The sequence below is a fragment of the Onychomys torridus genome, chromosome 6 (assembly GCF_903995425.1).
Source record: "Onychomys torridus chromosome 6, mOncTor1.1, whole genome shotgun sequence".
Lineage (NCBI taxonomy): Eukaryota > Metazoa > Chordata > Mammalia > Rodentia > Cricetidae > Onychomys > Onychomys torridus.
In genome coordinates, this window is record NC_050448.1 from 119,962,129 (window position 1) to 119,981,566 (window position 19,438).

At 40.3% G+C, this 19,438-nt stretch overlaps 1 protein-coding gene across 2 annotated transcripts in view; it reads left to right on the forward strand.

Annotated features, from left to right (window-relative positions):
• Nucleotides 1–19,438, forward strand: part of Selenof (selenoprotein F) — a 30,422-nt gene that overhangs the window by 1,834 nt on the left and 9,150 nt on the right. For both annotated transcript variants that reach the window (XM_036191406.1, XM_036191405.1), the window contains exon 2: nucleotides 7,909–8,076. In XM_036191406.1, the coding sequence (XP_036047299.1) occupies nucleotides 7,909–8,076 (168 nt within the window). The remainder of the gene's footprint in view (nucleotides 1–7,908; nucleotides 8,077–19,438) is intronic.

Sequence of the window (19,438 nt, forward strand, 5' to 3'; positions counted from 1 at the left end):
CTCTTTTTGTATTGAGAATCTAAATAAAAATTGCCTTAACCAACTTCGTAATTGCCCAAGCCAAAAATATGTTCCATTAAATTCTCTGTATTTTTACTCTTTGGATCGAATTAGTCATTAAGACCTTAAAATTTTCCAAGCCAATCACTTAATTTTGTTGCCTCAGGTAATTCAAGTCAGTATATCCACATACCTGGAATAAGAGCTTCATTAACTGGTTTCCACATCTAATTTCTTTCTCATTCCACCCAGTACATCTACAGCAATGGTCCTTAACTTTGTTAATGCTGCGACCCTTTAGTATAGTTTCTCATGTTGTGGTGACCCCCAACCACAAAATTATTTTGTTGCTACTTCATAACTATAATTTTGCTACTGCTATGACCTGTAATGTAAATATCTTTTACAGGGGTCATTTGACCCTCAAAGAGGTCATGATGACCCACAGGGTGAGAACCACTGATCTAGAGTAACATTTCTGAAATTTAAACCTGTTGTACTTAAAACTCCCACTTGCTTTCAAGACGGTTTGTCTTTAAGTGCTTCTTAGCAAGTCAGTCGGTTTGGTTGTCTACAGGCTTACTTCCCAATGTTTGCTTGTTCTACTTGGAGAAGAAAAGGAGGAGAAGAGCTGAGGATACTTGCTCCATCAAATTCATGTAGTCGGTTCTCCCTCTGAAGCTCTCCTATGCCCATAAAAATATGATTGTCTTCTGCTTCCCGTCTAACCCTCCTTCCTTCATGTCAGTCAGAAGTTTGATTTAGGAATTGAACTCTGGTCCTTAGGCTTGGCAATAGGCACCTTTACCCATCTTATCATCCTTCAGTTTTCAGCTTAGAAATGACTTTCTCCAGGAAATCAATCTCTCTGCACCCAAACTAGGCCAAGAGCCATTCTTTGTGTCAGTGGCAATTACTGCTTGCTCTTTTAGGTACCTTTCAATCTTCTATTTGTCTTCTATTTGACAAATCTTAAAATTTGTCATTTTCCCACTGAGCTGACTGAATCTCACCTTAAAGAAGGGCCAGTTCCTGATTATCTTTTGTCTCTACTGACATACTTAGAGAGGGCTTGAGATATAAATGACACATTTCCTGAGTGAACTAGGGGATGTACGGGCTAAGGTCTGATAGCAAGGACAGATGGCCCCTACTTGCAAGTTATTATTGACCTCGTTTTCCAGTTAGCTTTCTGTGGCTCTTGTCACTACAGTCCCAATAGAAGTGTCATTAGCCACTGATGGTGCACACGGAAGTGTTACAGTCAAGTCCAGATGTTAGATTTTAACTTAGTTCACGCTCAGCAACTTTCCTGGTCATTACATGGTTTCTGATACTAAATACATACTAGACTGAAACCTTTTCATGAGGTTTCATTCTATTCTTTTGTGAATGAGAGCCACAAGTGCACACTATCTTAAAATAATAATCTTTAAATAAGACCATAGGTCATTAGTCACAACTATATCATTCCATTTAGGTGAATCCCCAAGCCATCTTTTATAATCAAAATCAATCAATCTCAATCTATCTCTCCCCCCCCCCATGATACTATGCTATTTAGTTTAAAAAGAAATTCAGATAAATACATTTTCAAATGTTAACTTTTAATAATTGTAATCTAAAGCAGATTAATTTAGTCTCATTCTTATTTTCTTCTGTTGTTCTCTGTGAAGTGATTCACTAGAATGCAGTGCTTAACTTCATCTCCTTTCCAGACTTAGAAAGTCAAAGCCAGGCATGCTAGTGCCTCCTGTAGTCTGATCTCTTGCTTGCAATCACAGTATGCAGGAGGCTGAAATGAGAGGATCAGACGTTTGAGACTAGCCTGGGCTAATACAGCAAGTTCTAATCCAGCCTAAGCTACTAGCAAGACTGTCTCAAAAGAAGAACCAAAAGGCAAAACTTACAGAGTCATAAGTAATTTCTCCCTCCCATGTTCTCTCATACTAGCTTATACCCCATGTTAATGCTTACCCTGTGTTCTTAACAGATCCTAGCCATGCATGTGTGTGTCTCCCTTCATTTCTCCTGCCAGAATAATTGCCAGAGAGAATCCAGGGACCATTTTCCTTTAGTTTTCATTATCTCGTGTTTGTTCACTTCCAGCTGCAGAAGTAGAGATGGCCTCCCAGTTCCTCACTGCCTCTTCCTATCAATAGTAACATGGCTGTAGCTTCTGCGGAGTGGGGATGAACCATAATCAATTCCCAAAGTAAAATGCCTGCCCAGAATCCAGGTTAAGGCCACAGACAGGTCACCCTTGCTAAACTCATATGTCATGACTCCCTGTAGTGATACTCACTAATGTTTATAAGAACAAAAACCTTGACAATGAAAAGGGTGTGTAGGATTATTGGAAATACAGAAAGGAGTTAGACAAATTCTTGGATCTATCAAAAGGGGAAAAGTCTAAGCCAAGTGGGCACCTGTCATGGTGAGAATCAAAGCTTTGGAACCCCTTGAAGGAAAACAGTAAACTTGAATTTCTTGTCCTGAGTCCTTACACTGGACAAGGTTAAGAGTTGTTTTAGTGTCTGCATCTCTAAGTAGCACTAATCTTAGTGTAGTGACAGTGCAGACTTAACACAGCTGGGCTAACAGCAAACGACTGAACCTGGAAATACATTCTGAGCATGTGTAAAGATGAAAACAGGACATTTTAGTGGGGCCGTAAGGAGCTTGTTAATAAAGCTCCTCAGAACTAGTGTGTGGTCCTTTGTTCAGATCATATACGTCCTCAGTCTTTGTTAGTGACAGAATAGAATGAGCTGTGCATCCTTGATTCCAAAACATTGTCATCACCCATCTGGACAGAGTCTTGTGAGCAAGGGATGGCACAGTTACAGTTGTCAGTATTTTTCTTGTTACTATCTGTCCAGCAAATGATACATCATGAATCCCACACAGTAAGCTAGGCCAGGGGTTGTCCTAGTTATCTGTTAACAATGCCTGAGACCAACTAATTTATAAAGAGCCTTATTTTGGTGCACGATTCTGGAGGCTGCACAGCCATATCTGATGAGCGCCCCTAACTGTACTAGTGGAGAAAGAAAACAAACTGCAGATAGCAACCTCCCCACACAAGAACTGCATGAGTCAACTCTTAAGAGCTCCCATACATTCAGACCATTACAGAAGTTTTAAAGGCACGCTAGGATTAGACTCTGTTAGTGTATGTGTGTGCATGTTTGTGTATGCAGCTACATGTGCTTGCAGAAACCAGAGATGAATCATCCGTTGTTGTCTCGTGCTCACCCTCTTTTTGAGACAGGGTCATTTAATAAGCCAAGAGCTCAGTATTTGGGCTAGATAACATCAGCAGCAAACTCCAGGCATCCATCCATCCTTTGGTACCTAAACTCATGTCCTCACATTTATGTGGCATGAACTTTACCAATCAAGCCGTCCCTCCTTTCCCAGGATTAAACTTTTTTTTCTTGTGTAGTCTTAGACAGATTTTCTTACTGTCCTATGTTTGTTTCTTTCCTAAGTGTAATTAATATTAAATGGAATGATACTATGAAGTACTTAGCAAAATATTGGTGGTTTGTAAGAACTTCCAGTAATGGCAATGCTTCTGGCATTCATTATGTTAAGATTCATTCTCTCTAACCCCATCCATTTGTTTGTCTCCAAATTTGAAATCTGTTCAGAATTACATGACAAACCCACAAGTTTCCTGAGAGTATAGATTGATGAAAGGGGCGTGTGTGTGTGTGTGTGTGTGTGTGTGTGTGTGTGTGTGTGTGTTGGGAAGGGGATACCTCCTCCATGTACTTGTATACGTGTGGAAGCCAAAAGTTGATGTCTGTTGAGGGTCTTCTATCGTTTCTTCACCACATGTTTGGAAATAGGATTTCTCACTAAATCTAGAGCTCCTCCTCATTGACCCTAGACCCCAGTGAGGTCCTGGGATCCAGCTGGCTTTGTACTCTCCATCCAGTGCTGGAGTTACACATGTGCATTGCACCCCTAGCTTTTTAGGTGGATGTCCGTTCATGACCCACACCCAGGTCTCGTACTTGTTCAGCAAGCACTTTACCCACTAAGCCGTCTATCTCCCCAGCCCCGTTTCTGCAAGTTCTTCAGCGGTTTGCAGTTTTCAAAGGGAATTCGCTTTTATTACATTCAATTACTGACTGCAAAACAAATTTGTGTAAATCCAGTAGTGCAAAACTGTTGATTTTGCGTTCAGATTCAGTGGCTTATCAGTTTTCAGACTGGCACAGCACGAGCTCGTCTGCTCCATCGTCCCGTCCCTCAGACCTCAGTTGAAAGGCTGGAGTCTGAAATCTGAAGGCTCTTCACTTGAATGTTTAGTAGTTGATGATGTCAGCTGGGGGTCTTGGTTGCTCTCTGTGTGATTCTGTCTGTGCTGTGTCTCTAGTTTATACTTTTTTGCAGCCTGGTGACAAAGGTGTTGCTTGGGGATGGTCAGTGCAGACAGACAAACACACTGCGCGCGCTCTCACGAGTGTGCCTCTCTGTCTGTCTCCCTCTCTCTCTCTCTCTCTCTCTCTCTCTCTCTCTCTCTCTCTCGCACGCGCACACGTTCTGTGTTGGAGGATTGCCAGTCGGGGTGTAAGAACATGTGGGGTGATATGTACATATTGATGCAGCTCTCGCCAGTCCGACGTGTTGCTGTCCCTGATTTCAAGTTACCCTGTACAGTAGATCTTACAGATCATTTTACTGTTGATAAGTTGTAAGTGTCTTGTATTTAAACTAGAGAGTTGGCCACAGAAAACTCACTAGTAAACTCATAGGTCCCTTCCACTTTGTTGGGATAGTTGACTAGTTTTGAATATTCTGTCCATTCTTTGTTTATAGAGCTAAAATACTTATGTCTGGTTAGAATATTGACTGATAAAGGCCAGTGCGATGGTCAGCATTTTGTGGGAATGTACTGGCAGTATTCTCACTGAGCAATGTCAGTAGGTTTTAATCTTGCCGATTAGTTTAAAGAAGGCTGGCAGACTACAGCTAGTGTGCCTGTATCAGCCAGCCCTGTCATTTAGTGGAACACTCATGTCTGTATTGTCTGTAATTGCTTTTGTGTAGCTAGATGACTTGAGTATTTATAAGAGAAACTATTTTGTTACCAAAGCAAAATTGCTCTCTGGCCCTTAGAAGCTTTCAGATCCTTCCTTGTAGAAAGTCAGCCAGATACAGTCTGACATTGCGCTGCTTGAAACTGTGGTCTTTCCCAGAGTATGTGTTTAACAAACAAGAGCCAGCAGAGGTGCTGGAAATAGAAACAACTTAATCCTGTCGTCAGAAGCACTCACATGGTGATAGCGAGGCAGAAACCCCAGGTTTACATAATACAGTGTCTTGACTAGCTCTGTTTTACAGCTGAGCATACATTTCTCATGGATTTCACAGAGACAGCACCTAGAAGGCTGTCACTGATAAGCTTCTTGGAAACAGGCCAAATTAGCAAGGTGAAAAATGGTTAATATCATTTTAGACATAGGGGAAAGTTTGAACAGAGGTGTGAGGACCAGTTTTCCACTTCAGGACCACAGGGATTCATAGCTGCAAAGTGGGAAAGAACCAGAGAGTAAGGAGAGGTGGAACTGACTAATAGTGTAAGCTACAGAGGCAGGAAAGGCCTTAAAAGCCAGGGGACTAGCAGAATGGCTCAGCAGTTAGAGCACGTGCTGCTCTCACAGAGGACTCTAGCTCAGTTCCCAGCACCTGTGTCTGACTGGAAACAACCACCAGGAACTCCAGCTCTGGGGGAATCTGAAGCCTCTGACCACACAGGCAGCTGCATGCATGTGCACACACCCACACACGGTACACATAATTAAGAATAATTAAAATGTTCTTAAAGTTGTCAAATTAAAATCTCTTAAAAATTGTAAAAGATTTGAGAGCTCCTTAGGGAACAGAACTGTGAAACTATTAGCTGTGAAATGGTTAAACAACCTAAAGGGCTTTGGCCTAGCAAACCAGTTGACTGGAGAAGTAGTGCCATTTTCCTAAGATGCCAAGTGCATTTGGAGGGCTAGACTTAAACATGTGGAGGCCCACATAGGTTTCCTAGTGAGATCTGAGCTTTACCCAGCAGAGCTGCATTTGAGGATTGCTTGACCATGTGCATGGTTACCAGGTGTTTGGAAGGGTCTGCACTTGGATGTACAGTATGCTTTGATCTAGCAAGGGGAAGTCTTTTGCCCTGCCCCTTGGCATTCCTTTAAAAGGCCCTTTAGAAGAGACAGAAGAGTTCAGTGGATAAGGATCCAGGCCCTCCCGAGCTATCTTGTGTTTCTGTCTCTCTCCTCTCTATCTTTCTATCTAAACATTTCTCACTTCTCCCTCGAGAGTACCTTGGGGGTAAAAGTGAGAGCGGGTCTCCCACAGAAACAAAAGTAGATTCCATCATAGGAAATTTTGAATTTCCAGCATCTAATGAAAATCAAGTGAGCCGTTGGCTTTGGAAGTCTGAACTCAGGAAAAATGGGCATTCAATAAAATGATATTTGAAGCCCTTGGTAAAATCTCAGGCTTCCAAAAATCAGGGACCAACACCTAAAAGCATAGGCCAGACTGTAAACCCAGCCACTCAGTAGGATGCCAAGTTTAAAGCCTGTCTGGGCTACAGACTCAGTTCAAGACCAGCCTGTACAACTTAATGAGGACCCGTATCAAAAAGTAAAGGGGACTGGAAAGATGGCTCAGCAGTTGACTTAGTTACTTCTCGTCACTGTGATAAAATATAGCAAAAGCAACTTACAAAAGAAACGTATTTTGAATTATGGTTCCGGGGTCCGTAACTACAGGGAGAGCCTGGTAGTGGACAGACAGAGCAAGAAGCTGAGAGATTAGGGCTAGGCTGTGATCTTGGAGCCTGCCCTGAGTGACATACTTCCTCCAGGAAGGCTGTACGACCCCCCCCCCCCAAACAGTGCCACCAACTAGGCAAATTTCAAATACCCAAGTGTTATAGGGGACATTTCTCATTCAAACCACACCAGTGGCCAAGTGACCCAAGTGTGGTTCGCAGCACCCACATCTGGCAGCTCACAACATCTGTAACTCTAGCCCCAGGAAATTACCTTCTAGCCACAATAGGCATCCACACAGAGGCACAAATGCATGCACATAAAAATAAATCTTAAAACAATTCAGTGAATATTGTATTTTTATGGTACTCAGGATCGAACTCAGACTTTGAATTCCTAACACAATCTGTTTAGAGTATTGTTTGCTTTCTTTGCCAGTGCAGAAAGTAAAGTTTAAGCTAGCTTCCTTGGGGTCACACATCTGGTAAATGGTGGAGCTGATTCCTCAGACCAAAAGTTTGGTTTGTGGGGGGTCTCCTTTCTCTGCTTCCCTGGTCCCATTCCTGTCACCTACCCCAACATAGGGATGTGTTTGCAGATAACTTAATGCTTTTTCCATCAATCCATATGAATAGGTACTAAATCCTTAAAATGAAATAAGAATTTTCCCTTATAAGAATATTCCTTTTTAATAAGCTATGGGATATTAATAAACATAAGAGATGTGTAATATGCATATCATTCAAGTTATATTTTGTATCTTTTGTTAATCCACATTTTCACTGAAGTAGAAGATGTCAGATCCAGTGGTGTGGTGCATGCCTGTAAGCCCAGCACTTAAATGAACATGAGGGTCAAGGGTAAGGTCATCTTTAGCATATATCTAATTCAAGGCCAGCCTAGACTATATAAGACTGTCTCAAAAAAACAAAGTAACAGCAATAAACCAAATATATAAAGCTGTAGAGTTCAAAAGTAGTTAAGAATTTGTCTCCAGATGAAACATAATAGCAGCTTGTCTCCCTTGTGTTCAATGTTGACAACTCTGTGTTCGCCTTTTAGGAAGTTTCATGTAAACCTGGAACTGCATTTTCTTCCTTGTTCTCATTTTCAGGTGTCTGCTCTTGGGGCCGAGTTTTCGTCAGAGGCATGCAGAGAGTTGGGTTTCTCCAGCAACTTGCTCTGCAGCTCTTGTGATCTTCTTGGACAGTTTAACCTGCTTCAGCTGGATCCTGCTTGCAGAGGGTGCTGTCAGGAAGAAGCTCAATTTGAAACCAAAAAGGTACCATTTTCTGTTGTATCTCTTCCTTTAAATGCTCTAGTTGAGATAGATAAAGTACAGATTACTTAATCAGTTTAAGCAGGAGTTTCTGGCTTTACAGATTTCAGTAAAACTCAGTCAGTTTCTTGCCTGGTCTACTAGGAAGGTCAAAGGAAAAGTGTGCTTACATACCGGGATCCATTCCACAGTGGCTGTCTATCAAAGGCAGGGGAAGGCAGGACACACACCACAGCATCACCATTGCACACCCTTGTCCCATCATGAGCCAGTCTTTGTTATCTCTGGCCTTAGCAAGGACCAATTAATTACTCTTTGGTTTCTTTGTAATAATAAGCCAGTTGTACAAAAAAATCTGAGACGGTAGCATGGTGTATAATGTTGGGCTCAAATGTGGTCAACTTACATACCATTACTGGAAATTCCAGATACCCATAATCTTACCTTTCCTATCTGAGAAGTCAGTCAGGGTAAGTAGCTCTGCCCCACAAAATCTGTTGTTTTGAACCCACTGTTCAAGTAAGTGCTCAGGGTGTTTTGTTTGGGTGGGTGGGTGGGTTGGCTATTTGAAGACAGTCTCACTGTAGAACTTGCCATGATGCCATGTAGCCCAAGATGGACTTAATTAAACTCGCTACCCTCAGCCTCAGCCCCCTTGCTGCTGAGATTACAGGTGTGCACCACTATGCCTAGTTTGAACTTGTTTGGTCTTTGTTTTTCAGTAACATCCTCAGATTTTTCTTCCATATTGTGAAGTGCCTAAGAGTATTTCTATATCCAAATAAAAGTGACTGAGGGGCTGAGGTGTAGCTCAGTAACAGTGTTCACCTAGTATGTACAAGGCTGTCTTCAGTCCTCACCACCAACACACAACAGATTTTACTAAAGTGACTTAGTGGGATTTCAAAAAACAATTTCCCATTTCCTTGTTGAGTCCCTTTTATTACTCTTTCACTTGTCCCTGCTGAACCATTGGAAGTGTTTCTGTTTGTAAAACTTTCAAATAGTAATACTTTCTCACTGGGCGGTGGTGGCGCACGCCTTTAATCCTCGCATTCGGGAGGCAGAGGCAGGCGGATCTTTGTGAGTTCGAGGCCAGCCTGGTCTACAGAACGAGAGCCAGGACAGGCGCAAAGCTACACAGAGAAACTGTCTCGGAAAAACAAAACAAAAACAAAACAAAACAAAAAACATGCTTAGTAATGCTTTCTTGTGACTAGAGAGTTTTTTCCTAATACCAAGTACATATTTATTTATAGTTTAGAGGAAAGACAAAGCAACGTGTTATTAAAATATATTTGTGATAGCCAGATTGAACACTTCATTCCTCAGTCTGATGGCCTGAGGTTCCCAAGCGAACCTACAGAGTCCAGGGTGCTCTCTGCTTTCTTGGCTGGATTAAACCCACAGTGTGTTGTGTGTTTACACTCCATACATAGAGTACAAAGTTAAGCAACAGGTTTTTAATTAATTTTTTTTTTTTTTTTTTGAGCTGAGGATTGAACCCAGGGCCTTGCGCTTGCTAGGCAAGCGCTCTACCACTGAGCTAAATCCCCAAACCATCACAACAGGTTTTTAAAGCTTGACTTGATTTAAAGAGGTTTAAGATCGGATTTAGCTGGTTTGCCATGACTCCCCTCTGCCTTTATAGTGAAATACTCACATGGGACAAATTGCTGAAGGTCTCTGTGAGTCAGCTCCTCATCAGCCCGTGGCTGTGCCATTACCAGCCGGAAAAGATGCTGAAATACCCGAGACTTAGAAAGCTGGGATAAGAAGGGGCAATTGCATTAACAATGTTTATCTCACAGGCCCCTTTGTAATTGAGGGTGAATTAAGAGAGTCTGCCCTTCCATTGACATAAATATGCCTAAAATATAAATGGTACTAGAAGAGCTGTTCCTACCCATTGCTTTTTGTCAGTGCTCCTCATAATACCCATTTTTAATATTGTTTTTGTGAAACCAGATTTGGATCACATTCCTCTAAATTTAAGTATATCACTGTTGTTTTTTGTTACTAATTGAACCATGTGTTGTATCTAGACAGTTTTCAGCTGTTACAGCAAGGAGTCTGCCAGGTAATATTAGCTAATTGTGGCTAATGTGTTTAATATAGCCAAGTACAAGTAGTCTGTGTCCTAAGAGCCTTGGTACCGAGTCTGATGCTCTCTTTGCTGCCGGTCCTAATCACTAAGATACATTTCCCATTGGGCATTTTCTAGCACCTTTCATACAAAATGAAGGGATGGTTTTTATAGACGTAGTAGACACAAACCAGACAAAAGGTACGTAGAAATATGACTGGAGACAAGAAAGCTGTGTGTGAGCAAGCCCATTAGACCCGCTCCACAGTCCAGTAGGAAGCAGCAAGTGTGGCAGGAAGCAGACAACCGCTTTGCGGAGTAAATGTTCCTGTCTCTTTCGACTCAGGCCTGCACTTAGCTTTTCAGTCATTGTTAAATTTGATATTCATTTAACAAAACTTAAATCGTCACATAAAATTAGCTCTGCTAGAAGATTGCAAAATGTTTTAGCTCTTGTTTGTTTTGAGGTAGGATCTAGCTATGTTCTGACTGGCATGGAATACCGGTATTCCTTTTTCTGTTGTAGTGGCAACATTCCTTGACAAAAGCAGCTTCAGGAAGAAAGGGCTTGTGTTGGCTCACATTCCAGTCACAGCCAGTCACGGCCAGGGAGTTAAGGCAACAGGAGTGTGAAGTAGCTGGTCCCCTTGTCTCCTCAGTCAGGAGGAAGAGGACAGTGAGTCAGGACACTCTGCTTACTCTTGCTCTCATTCAGTCCAGACTGCACTCCAGCCCATGGAGTGATGCGGCCTACTTAGAGACTGGATTGTCTCACCTCACATAACCACACGTAATCAAGGCTATCCCCTAGGCATGACCAAACGCCTGTCTCCCTAATGAGTCTAGATCCTACTGAGCTGACAGGTAACACTGACCATCGTATTCCCTACATAGATCAAGCTGGCCTTGAACTCATAACCGTCCTCCTTTTTCTTCCTCCCTACGTTAGGATGATGGGCACCACACCTGGCTAGTTCGTCTCTCTTTTATAATACAGTTTAAAATGTTGCTAGAGCATTCCTTTTGGCTCTTTTAGTTCTGTGTGTTGTGGATCTATTCGCAGATGAGGCCAACTGTTTTCAGTAATGGTCAAAATTTTTTCTTTAAAACAATCATGAAAGCATATAAAATCTTGAAATTCTTTGAAATTTATTTTGTTAGTTATGGTTGCATTTTTCTTTCTCTTTGGTCTGCTCCAATGTATTTTGATCCTAAAGGACCTTATAATTTTCTCAGTTATTACCTTGAACGAGTATTTTGTTAAGCCATTTTATTACTGTCTTAAGTAGCTTTAAAAGCTTACAACTATGGTTTTCAAACACTAGTCAGAAGATTAACTTAACTGGGAAAACATACTAATTTGTAGCTTAAAGAAAAAATGTAAATTACTACAAGTTAAATTTTCAGTGGAGTCTTGTGCAACTAGTATTTTAGATAAAATAAAGACTTACTAAGTTCATGTATGTCTGTGTACCACATGTATGACCTGAGGAAGCAAAAAAAAGGTATCAGATCCCTGGAACTGAAGCTAAGGTCAGTAGTTAGCCATCATATGACTGCTGGAAATCGAATCTTGGGTCCCCTGGAAGGGCAGTAGTGCTCTGAACCACTGAGCCGTCTCTCCAGCCCCACTTACGCTAAGGAATTAGCTAGAGTTGTGGAATAATGAACGAACTGTTAGCTGCCACAGTGGCAGTGTGGCACAGTGTATTGAAACCAAAAGATGAAGCTGTCTCAAGGAAAGATATGTATGTGTGCACCTGTAATTGTACTGCTCAGGAGGCTGAGGCAGGAGGATTGCTATGAGATTGAGGCCACCTACGGATATAAGACCTTTTTCTTAGACCAAAGAGAGCAGAAGGAGATACTAATTAAGAAGGCCCTCTGGTAAGTTCTCGTTCTGTTTCACAGTAAACCACTTTCCCTAGAGCTGTCTTTTAGAAGGATTGAGCTCATCTCCTTTCTTGTCCACTCATCACCAGCCCAAGTCAGATTAGCTGCTCCTCCCTGGTACTAGAGTGCTGGGCAGATACTTGCCCTTTATTCTGCCAATATGTTGAGCTCTTTGAAGTCTTAGTTTTATCATTATTTCTAAGTGGCCAACCTTTAGAACACTTACTTACAAGTCTTTGTACTTGAATGAGGCCATTTTCACTGAAAATGAATTGGATACAGTGGGTTGGGAGTTATTTCCAGTTATTTTAAGAACACAGACCTTAAATTCCAGCACGTGAGAGTCTGAGATAGGAGGGCTGAGTTTGAGGCCAGCCTAAACTGCATAGTCCTGCCTTGCCTTTGAGAATGCCTAAAAGTTAAAATACAATAGAGCCTTACCTTACTGCTTTATATTTATGTGTTTCATTTACATAGCCAGAAAAATAGTAAAAGTTTTAAAATAAACAGAAACTTACTTCCATGGTGGCAATTGCCCACTTGCAAACCTTTGGTAGTAAGTATTTGCTACAAATCTTTCATTTCTACATTTTATTTTTAAGGATGTATCAAAAATAGATGTGTTAATTATTTAGCACAGTTTGCTGACCATCAGCCTTAATTAAAAGTGCTTATTTGTTGAGAGCGTCTCACTCTGGCCCCTGCTGTCCTATGCTCCCGGTCCCACCACCTCAGCCTCCTGAGCACCAGGATTACAGACAGGCACTGCCACTCAAGCCAAGGTTGTTTTGAAAGTGAACATGAGCACCAGATTAAAAGTAATTATATTTCATCTTAATTTATTTTTAATTAAATAATTAATTAAAAATAATTTTGTAAAATGCTTTTGGATTTTTCCTAAGGATAAACACAAATCAAGTATTCCTGTTTTATTCTGAACTCCTGTTTTCTAAGATACTCCTTGATGGCCTCCCCACATCTTTAGAACCCTGAGGGTTTGTGGGCTTTAAAACATGCTTTGTTTGGTTGGTTTTTCCTTCTTTCTTTAAAATAGTCTTGGCTCCCCAGTCTAGCACCTTTACTCCTTTCAGTGAACACCTGCATTCCATCGTGTTATTCTGAAAGACACTCGTCAGCAAATCAGAGAGCCTTCTAGAAACTAGACTATGCCTAGATAAATTACTCATATGCAACAATACCCAGATTGTTTTCAGTTCATTTGCAGTTTGTTCCATTTGGGGAAGTGATCGAGACCCTGGTTCCGGCACCAGCTTGCTGGGCTCAGCCCTCTGCTGTTCTGCTGGTGTCTTGAAGAGTCTGATCTTGCCGCCTGCCCGCTTCTCTCCGTGGACTCCTCCTTCCTGTCCCGTGGTTGATGTGAGGGTGAAAGGAGTGAGGAGTCACTTGGTGATGAGAGTTGTGCTTGATCTGCAGGTGCTTGCCAGACACCTTTGCTGTTGGTAGTGAAAAGACACTAGGAGCATTTTCTAGAAGGTATGTGTTTGGTGTTTAAAAGCAAGGACTCTGGAAATACCACAGTAATGATTGCTGTTGGCAGAGTACAGGAAATAGCTATCACATGAATCATTAGATTTGCTAATGATAAAAATTTGCAACCAAGTGTTCTCATAGTCTCTTTCCAGCTGCTCTGTCAGTTGGTGCAGGAAGGACTTTATTGTGATAACACACAGTGATATGACAACTTTTAGTGTTTGCTGCTGCTTGGTCAGGGGTCTCTGCAATCACTATGGCCACCAGAGTCACAGTCTGCAGGAGGCAAGAAAGTAGTTCAGTTCAGTATGACCAAGTACCCAGTGCTGGTTCAAACTTCGAGAATCTGACCACGAGTAGTTTATTTTAGGCATATTTAAACACAGCACAATTCAGTGAAAACTTTTCGGGTGATAATTAGTACCTGTGTGCACAATAAAGCACACATAAATCTCCTTGAGGACAAGTAAGCTAAATAGAGATCAGGTGTGACTACATTTAAACTTTTTGTAAAGTATGTATAACACCCTCCATAAAGATGGGTTCTGTAGATTTACTACATGTGACACCTTCCATAAAGATAGGTTCTAGAGATTAACTGATAAATGAGCTTGAGATAAGGGTCTGGGGGGGGGCGGCATCTGGTGTGGTCTAAACCACACAGATAGCACACCAGGGTCACCAGGCTATTAACTGTCCACCTCCAGCCTTCTTGGTAGATAATAGGTTATTCCTTTGAAGGAACAGCCTTGTGTGTTTAATTGTCCAGGTTCCCTTAGTGCGTATCTGTGAGCACAAAGAACTCCGTGTGGAGTTCTACAGTGTGGAACAGAATGTGTGTGTAAATTATATCAGACCAAATCCCAGAGTTCAGGGCTTTAGTAAAGAGTACAGTGTAAGTTTGCACTTTTCACCATTGTCATCACTTAGACTGTGTGAAAGATTATGAGGGTTGGGGTGCTGCTAGGAAACCTAAGACCATTGCAGGGGGAGTCAGTGTTGCTGCTTTTTTTAGTTTTTGAAGGTTTGTCTTTCTCTGTGTATGTCTCTATAGGCATATGCAAATGTATGCAACTGTCTGAAGAGGTAAGAAGAGGGTGGTCAGGTCCCCTGAAGCTGGAGTTACAGGGGATCAGTAGCCATCCAACACAGGTCCTATTGTTCTTAACCACCAACCTTCCTCTCTAGCCCTGGGTTTTTCTGATTTTGGTTTGGTTTTGGTCTTTGGTTTTTCCAGCGTTTCTCTGTGTAGCCCTGGCTATCCTGGAACTCACTATGTAGTCCAGGCTGGCCTCAAACTCAGAGACACCCCACACACACACACCTCTGCCTCCAGAGTACTAGAATTCAAGGTATGTACCACCACCACCCGGCCTGATTAGAAAACAAAACTGGAACTCAAAGGAAAGGCCACGCACTACCAATGAGCTACATCCTCACAGCCTCAGCACAAACCCCAATTTTCTTAGGACAAACAGATTTTGAAAATTGAAATAGAAGTCAGTTTAAAGTAAAATACTGCTTTCAAACTCTTTTAAATGGCAAACCAGGTAAAAACTTTTTTAAACTACAAATGACATTTTAACAAAACTAATTGAGATATATGATCACAATACAAAAATAATAATTACTTTACAAAAAAATCAAACTAACCATGGTGTCTAATTTTCCTTGCTACTTGTTTATATATATATATTTGTTGTTGTTGTTTTTATTTTTGGTTTTTCGAGACAGGGTTTCTCTGTGTAGCTTTGCGCCTTTCCTGGATCTCGATCAGTAGACCAGGCTGGCCTCAAACGCACAAAGATCCACCTGCCTCTGCCTCCCCAGTGCCGAGATTAAAGGCATGTGCCACCACTGCCCAGCTTATATTGTTAATCTACCTGATAACAGATATTAGTGGTTTAAGAATAATTTGGCAGATAGATAGATAGGAAGGAAGGAAGGAAGGAAGGAAGGAAGGAAGGAAGGAAGGAAGGAAGGAAGGAAGGAGAGTAAAAAGTTGGGCAGTGGTGTCTTAAGTACACCTTTAATCCCATCACTCAGGAGGCAGAGATAGGCAGCTCTCTGAGTTCAAGGCCAGCCTGGTCTACAGAGTGAGTTGCAGGACAGCCAGGGCTACACAGTGAAGCCCTGTCTTGAAAAATAATAATAATAATAATAATAATAATAATAATAATAATAATAATAATAATAATTTGGATCCCTCTTTTGAGTTGTTTTGTCTTTTGTCTTTTTGTGTCCTTTTTCTTTCCTTTTGTCTCTTTCCCTCCCTGTGCTGGGGACCAAACCCAGATGTCTGCGTAATCACACCCATTCTGCTCCTGATCTACATCCCCAGCCTCAACACGTTGGTAGAGTAGTTTAAAAGTGTGTTGTTTGCTTATTTGTTCATTTATTGAAAGAAAGCTGTAGATTGAGATGAGATTCCTTTTGTGTGAATTTGGAATCTCTTGCTGTGGTTCACAGCTCTACTAAATCCTCATATCCAGAGCCCTGAAGCCTACCTGTGACTTTATCTGTAGCATAGCTCAGCAATTCAGGTATTTGATAAAGGGCTATATTTTCACTTTGATATCTTTGCAGATAATTGAAAAGCAATTAATGTTTATCTTCTGCTATTTTTATTGCATCGTACTTTAATATTGTACATAGTAAATATGTTTATGAATGTAGTTGAATGCCCTGGTCTTTTTGCTTCACTGCTTTTGCAAATGGACTAATTTCAATTCCCCTTTTATGTACATATTCTCTCTTGAGATTTACATGCATCTCAAACAGACCACAGACAATACACATCTCTCTTTTTTAGGATAGTTTTTTGAGAGACTGTCTCTCAAAACTCTCTCTCTCTCTCTCTCTCTCTCTCTCTCTCTCTCTCTCACACACACACACACACACACACACACACACACACAGTCTTCAGTGCTGTTGTGATTACATATACTCTCACTTGAGTGCTTACACAAGTTATGTCTCATGTATTTTCTCTACACTGTTGATTTAAGCTTCAGAAGAACCTTGTAATGTACTTTGATCTCTGTTTAACAAACAAAAAAATCAGAGTGAAGCCTGCCCAAAGTTCTAGGGTTTTTAGGTGCAAGACCCTAATTCATCCCAGTTTGACTACTGAGTCAAAATTCTAAACGACAGCACTGTTTGATGTCATCTTAAAAATGTGAACAATAATCCCTGCTATACAGAGTTTCTGTAAAAAATTGAATGACTTAAACATGAAAGACTTGAATGACCTTCTTAAGGTCTCCCCCTGCTGGACCTTCTGTTAAGAAGAATAACTAATAGAATTCCATTATTAGTTTTTATTTAAAATTATCAAATCTTTATCTCTTTGTTTACCACAGACTATGACTCCCATTTATTTGGTGGTTTTGAAAAATATATTACATGTTTTTACTTTGGGTAAGGTCTAAACAAAAAGTTTTAAATAAATGACATAATTTTTATTAATTTGGAAAAGGAGGACACCAAAATAATTCTTTTTTTTTTAAATTCTTCTCTTACATATTATATTCCAACCACAGTTTCCCCTTCTTCCCTCCCAAACACTTCTTTTAAATGTATAAGGAGATGTAAACTATAGGCAATTTCAGCATGATTCAGAAGTCCGCTTGAACAGCATTGTCTAGGGGAGAGGCCTAAGCACTGACCTGTAAGAGACAGTGCTGCTACCTTGTGAAACACAGAAGGCTGAAGAGGAAGCCAAGCTAACTGCATGACATTGTTATCACTCAAGACATTGCATGCTGCTTACAATAGCCTCTGCAGGAACTGATTTCTTCAACGGGAACAAATATAAATATCTTAAGCAGATGACTCTAAATGTAACATAAAAGCGTTCTTCTCAAAGGAGTTTTTAAATACGAATAATGCTCGGCAACATTTCAGATCCAGTGTAACCATTACCCAAACCACCTCTTGTGTTACTAACTAGTGGTACAGACAGATACTTACACTTACAATGGCACTTTGTTAACTTGTTACTATATGAAAGCACTCTTCCAGGAACTTGAAGTGGTAGGCATGGTGGCACAGAGGAAGGGAATTTGAGTTCCAACCCAGCCTAGTCTACATAGCAAGTTCTAAGCCAGCCAGGGCTGTGTAGTGAGACCTCATCTCAAAGTACTTTAAGTAAATTGATTCCTGTAGTATCCTCATAATAGGTCACTATCAGAATAGTAATAATAGTAATTATTATTATTAATAGAAATTAATAGTAATTTCTCACTTCATAGTTGAGCCCTAAGTAGACATCCTGTCTAAGATCACAGAGCTAATTAATGGATATGTTTACATATACATATAAGTGTTCAACAAAGTTTTGAAGTTTATTTTGTAGCTATTTATTTGAACTGAAAATATTTATTTTTAAACTTGTCTTTAATATGGAAAGTAGATGCAGTCTTTAAGAGTTTAATAAATTAGCATCAACTCTTTAAGCATACTATTCAAGCATTCTATCGTAGTTGTAGTTTATTCTATCTATTTAAAAAGAGTAAGTCCTTAGAGCAGTGTTCTCAACCTTCTTAACGCTGCGACCCTTTAATACAGTTAGTTCCTCATGTTGTGGTGACCCCCAACCATAAAATTATTTTCACTGCTACTTCATAACTAATTTTACTACAGTTATGAATTATAATGTAAATATCTGATATGTGGGATATGTTCAGTTAACCAAATCTACACACACACACACACACACACACACAGGCCTGAGGCAGTGTGGTGACTCCAGTTTCTGGCAAGTTAATAGAATCACCATTAGCCCATTGCACACTCTTGTACCTTTACAGGCAAATTCTGTGCATTATTTCCACAAATCCTACTCGTCACAGTATTGAAGGAAACCTAGTCCCTTCCTCCATGGCTCTCATAGTTAAAATGCAATGATGAGGAAATGCTTTATGTTATTTTTATCGAGCTTTTTAGTGGAGTATTGATTTTCTCATTTAGAACAATCCCTCCTTTGGAGCTAACTTAAGGTAAATGTTAGCTTCTCAGTCTTCTTGCAGTGCAGAAGATATGGAAAGACAATCTCTGCTTGGTGTGGAGTGCTGTAAACAACAGAAAGGACCATCAGATAATTAAAATTCACATAGTTAATTTAAATGCATGAAGTCCGTTTGCCACCTTAGTTTACTGTGATGATAAGCCAGCTTCTTTCCCTTGATCTGTGTCAACATAATACTTTTAATGTGTTTTGTAGCATAAGTATACAATCTGATAAATAGTTCCTATTACATTTCAGAATAGTATCTTCATTATTTGTCCCCGTATAATGAACTTATTGTTTCCAGCGTACTGAGCACCAAAAAAAAAGGAATCTGAAAATGTTGGAGGGAGCAATGGAGTAAAATTTAAAACAGTAGATGAGTAAACATAGTTTAGGGAATATGTTTTTCTTGAGTCTTAGTTGTCTATGTTTTGCTAAATTTAGTTTTTGTATGATATATGTGTTTCCATCATATGAAAAGATATAAAATTGGTTATAAAAAGTTATCCTGGCATTGGGGGTGGCAAAACATGACTGTAATCTCAGCAGTGTGGACTTAGAAGATCATACACAGGACAGGGAGGGTGGGATAGAGGGAGGGAGGAAAGGAGGGGGAAGTTGTTTTTAAGGGGGCTGTTGTTCACCTAACAGTATTTATTCATGTATTTACTAAAATATGCATGACTATGTTTATACTCATATGAAATTGATGTTTTAAAGATTTTTATATGAATAAAACTGGTACTTTAGGAGAACAAAATTAGAGCTTACTTAATTAATATAGAGGAGGGGTACAGTGGCACTAAAATTTTTAACTTTAAAAAAATTAAACTTTAAAATTTAAGTTTTACTTTTTAACAAAATAGAGTTTTTTTTCACCATAG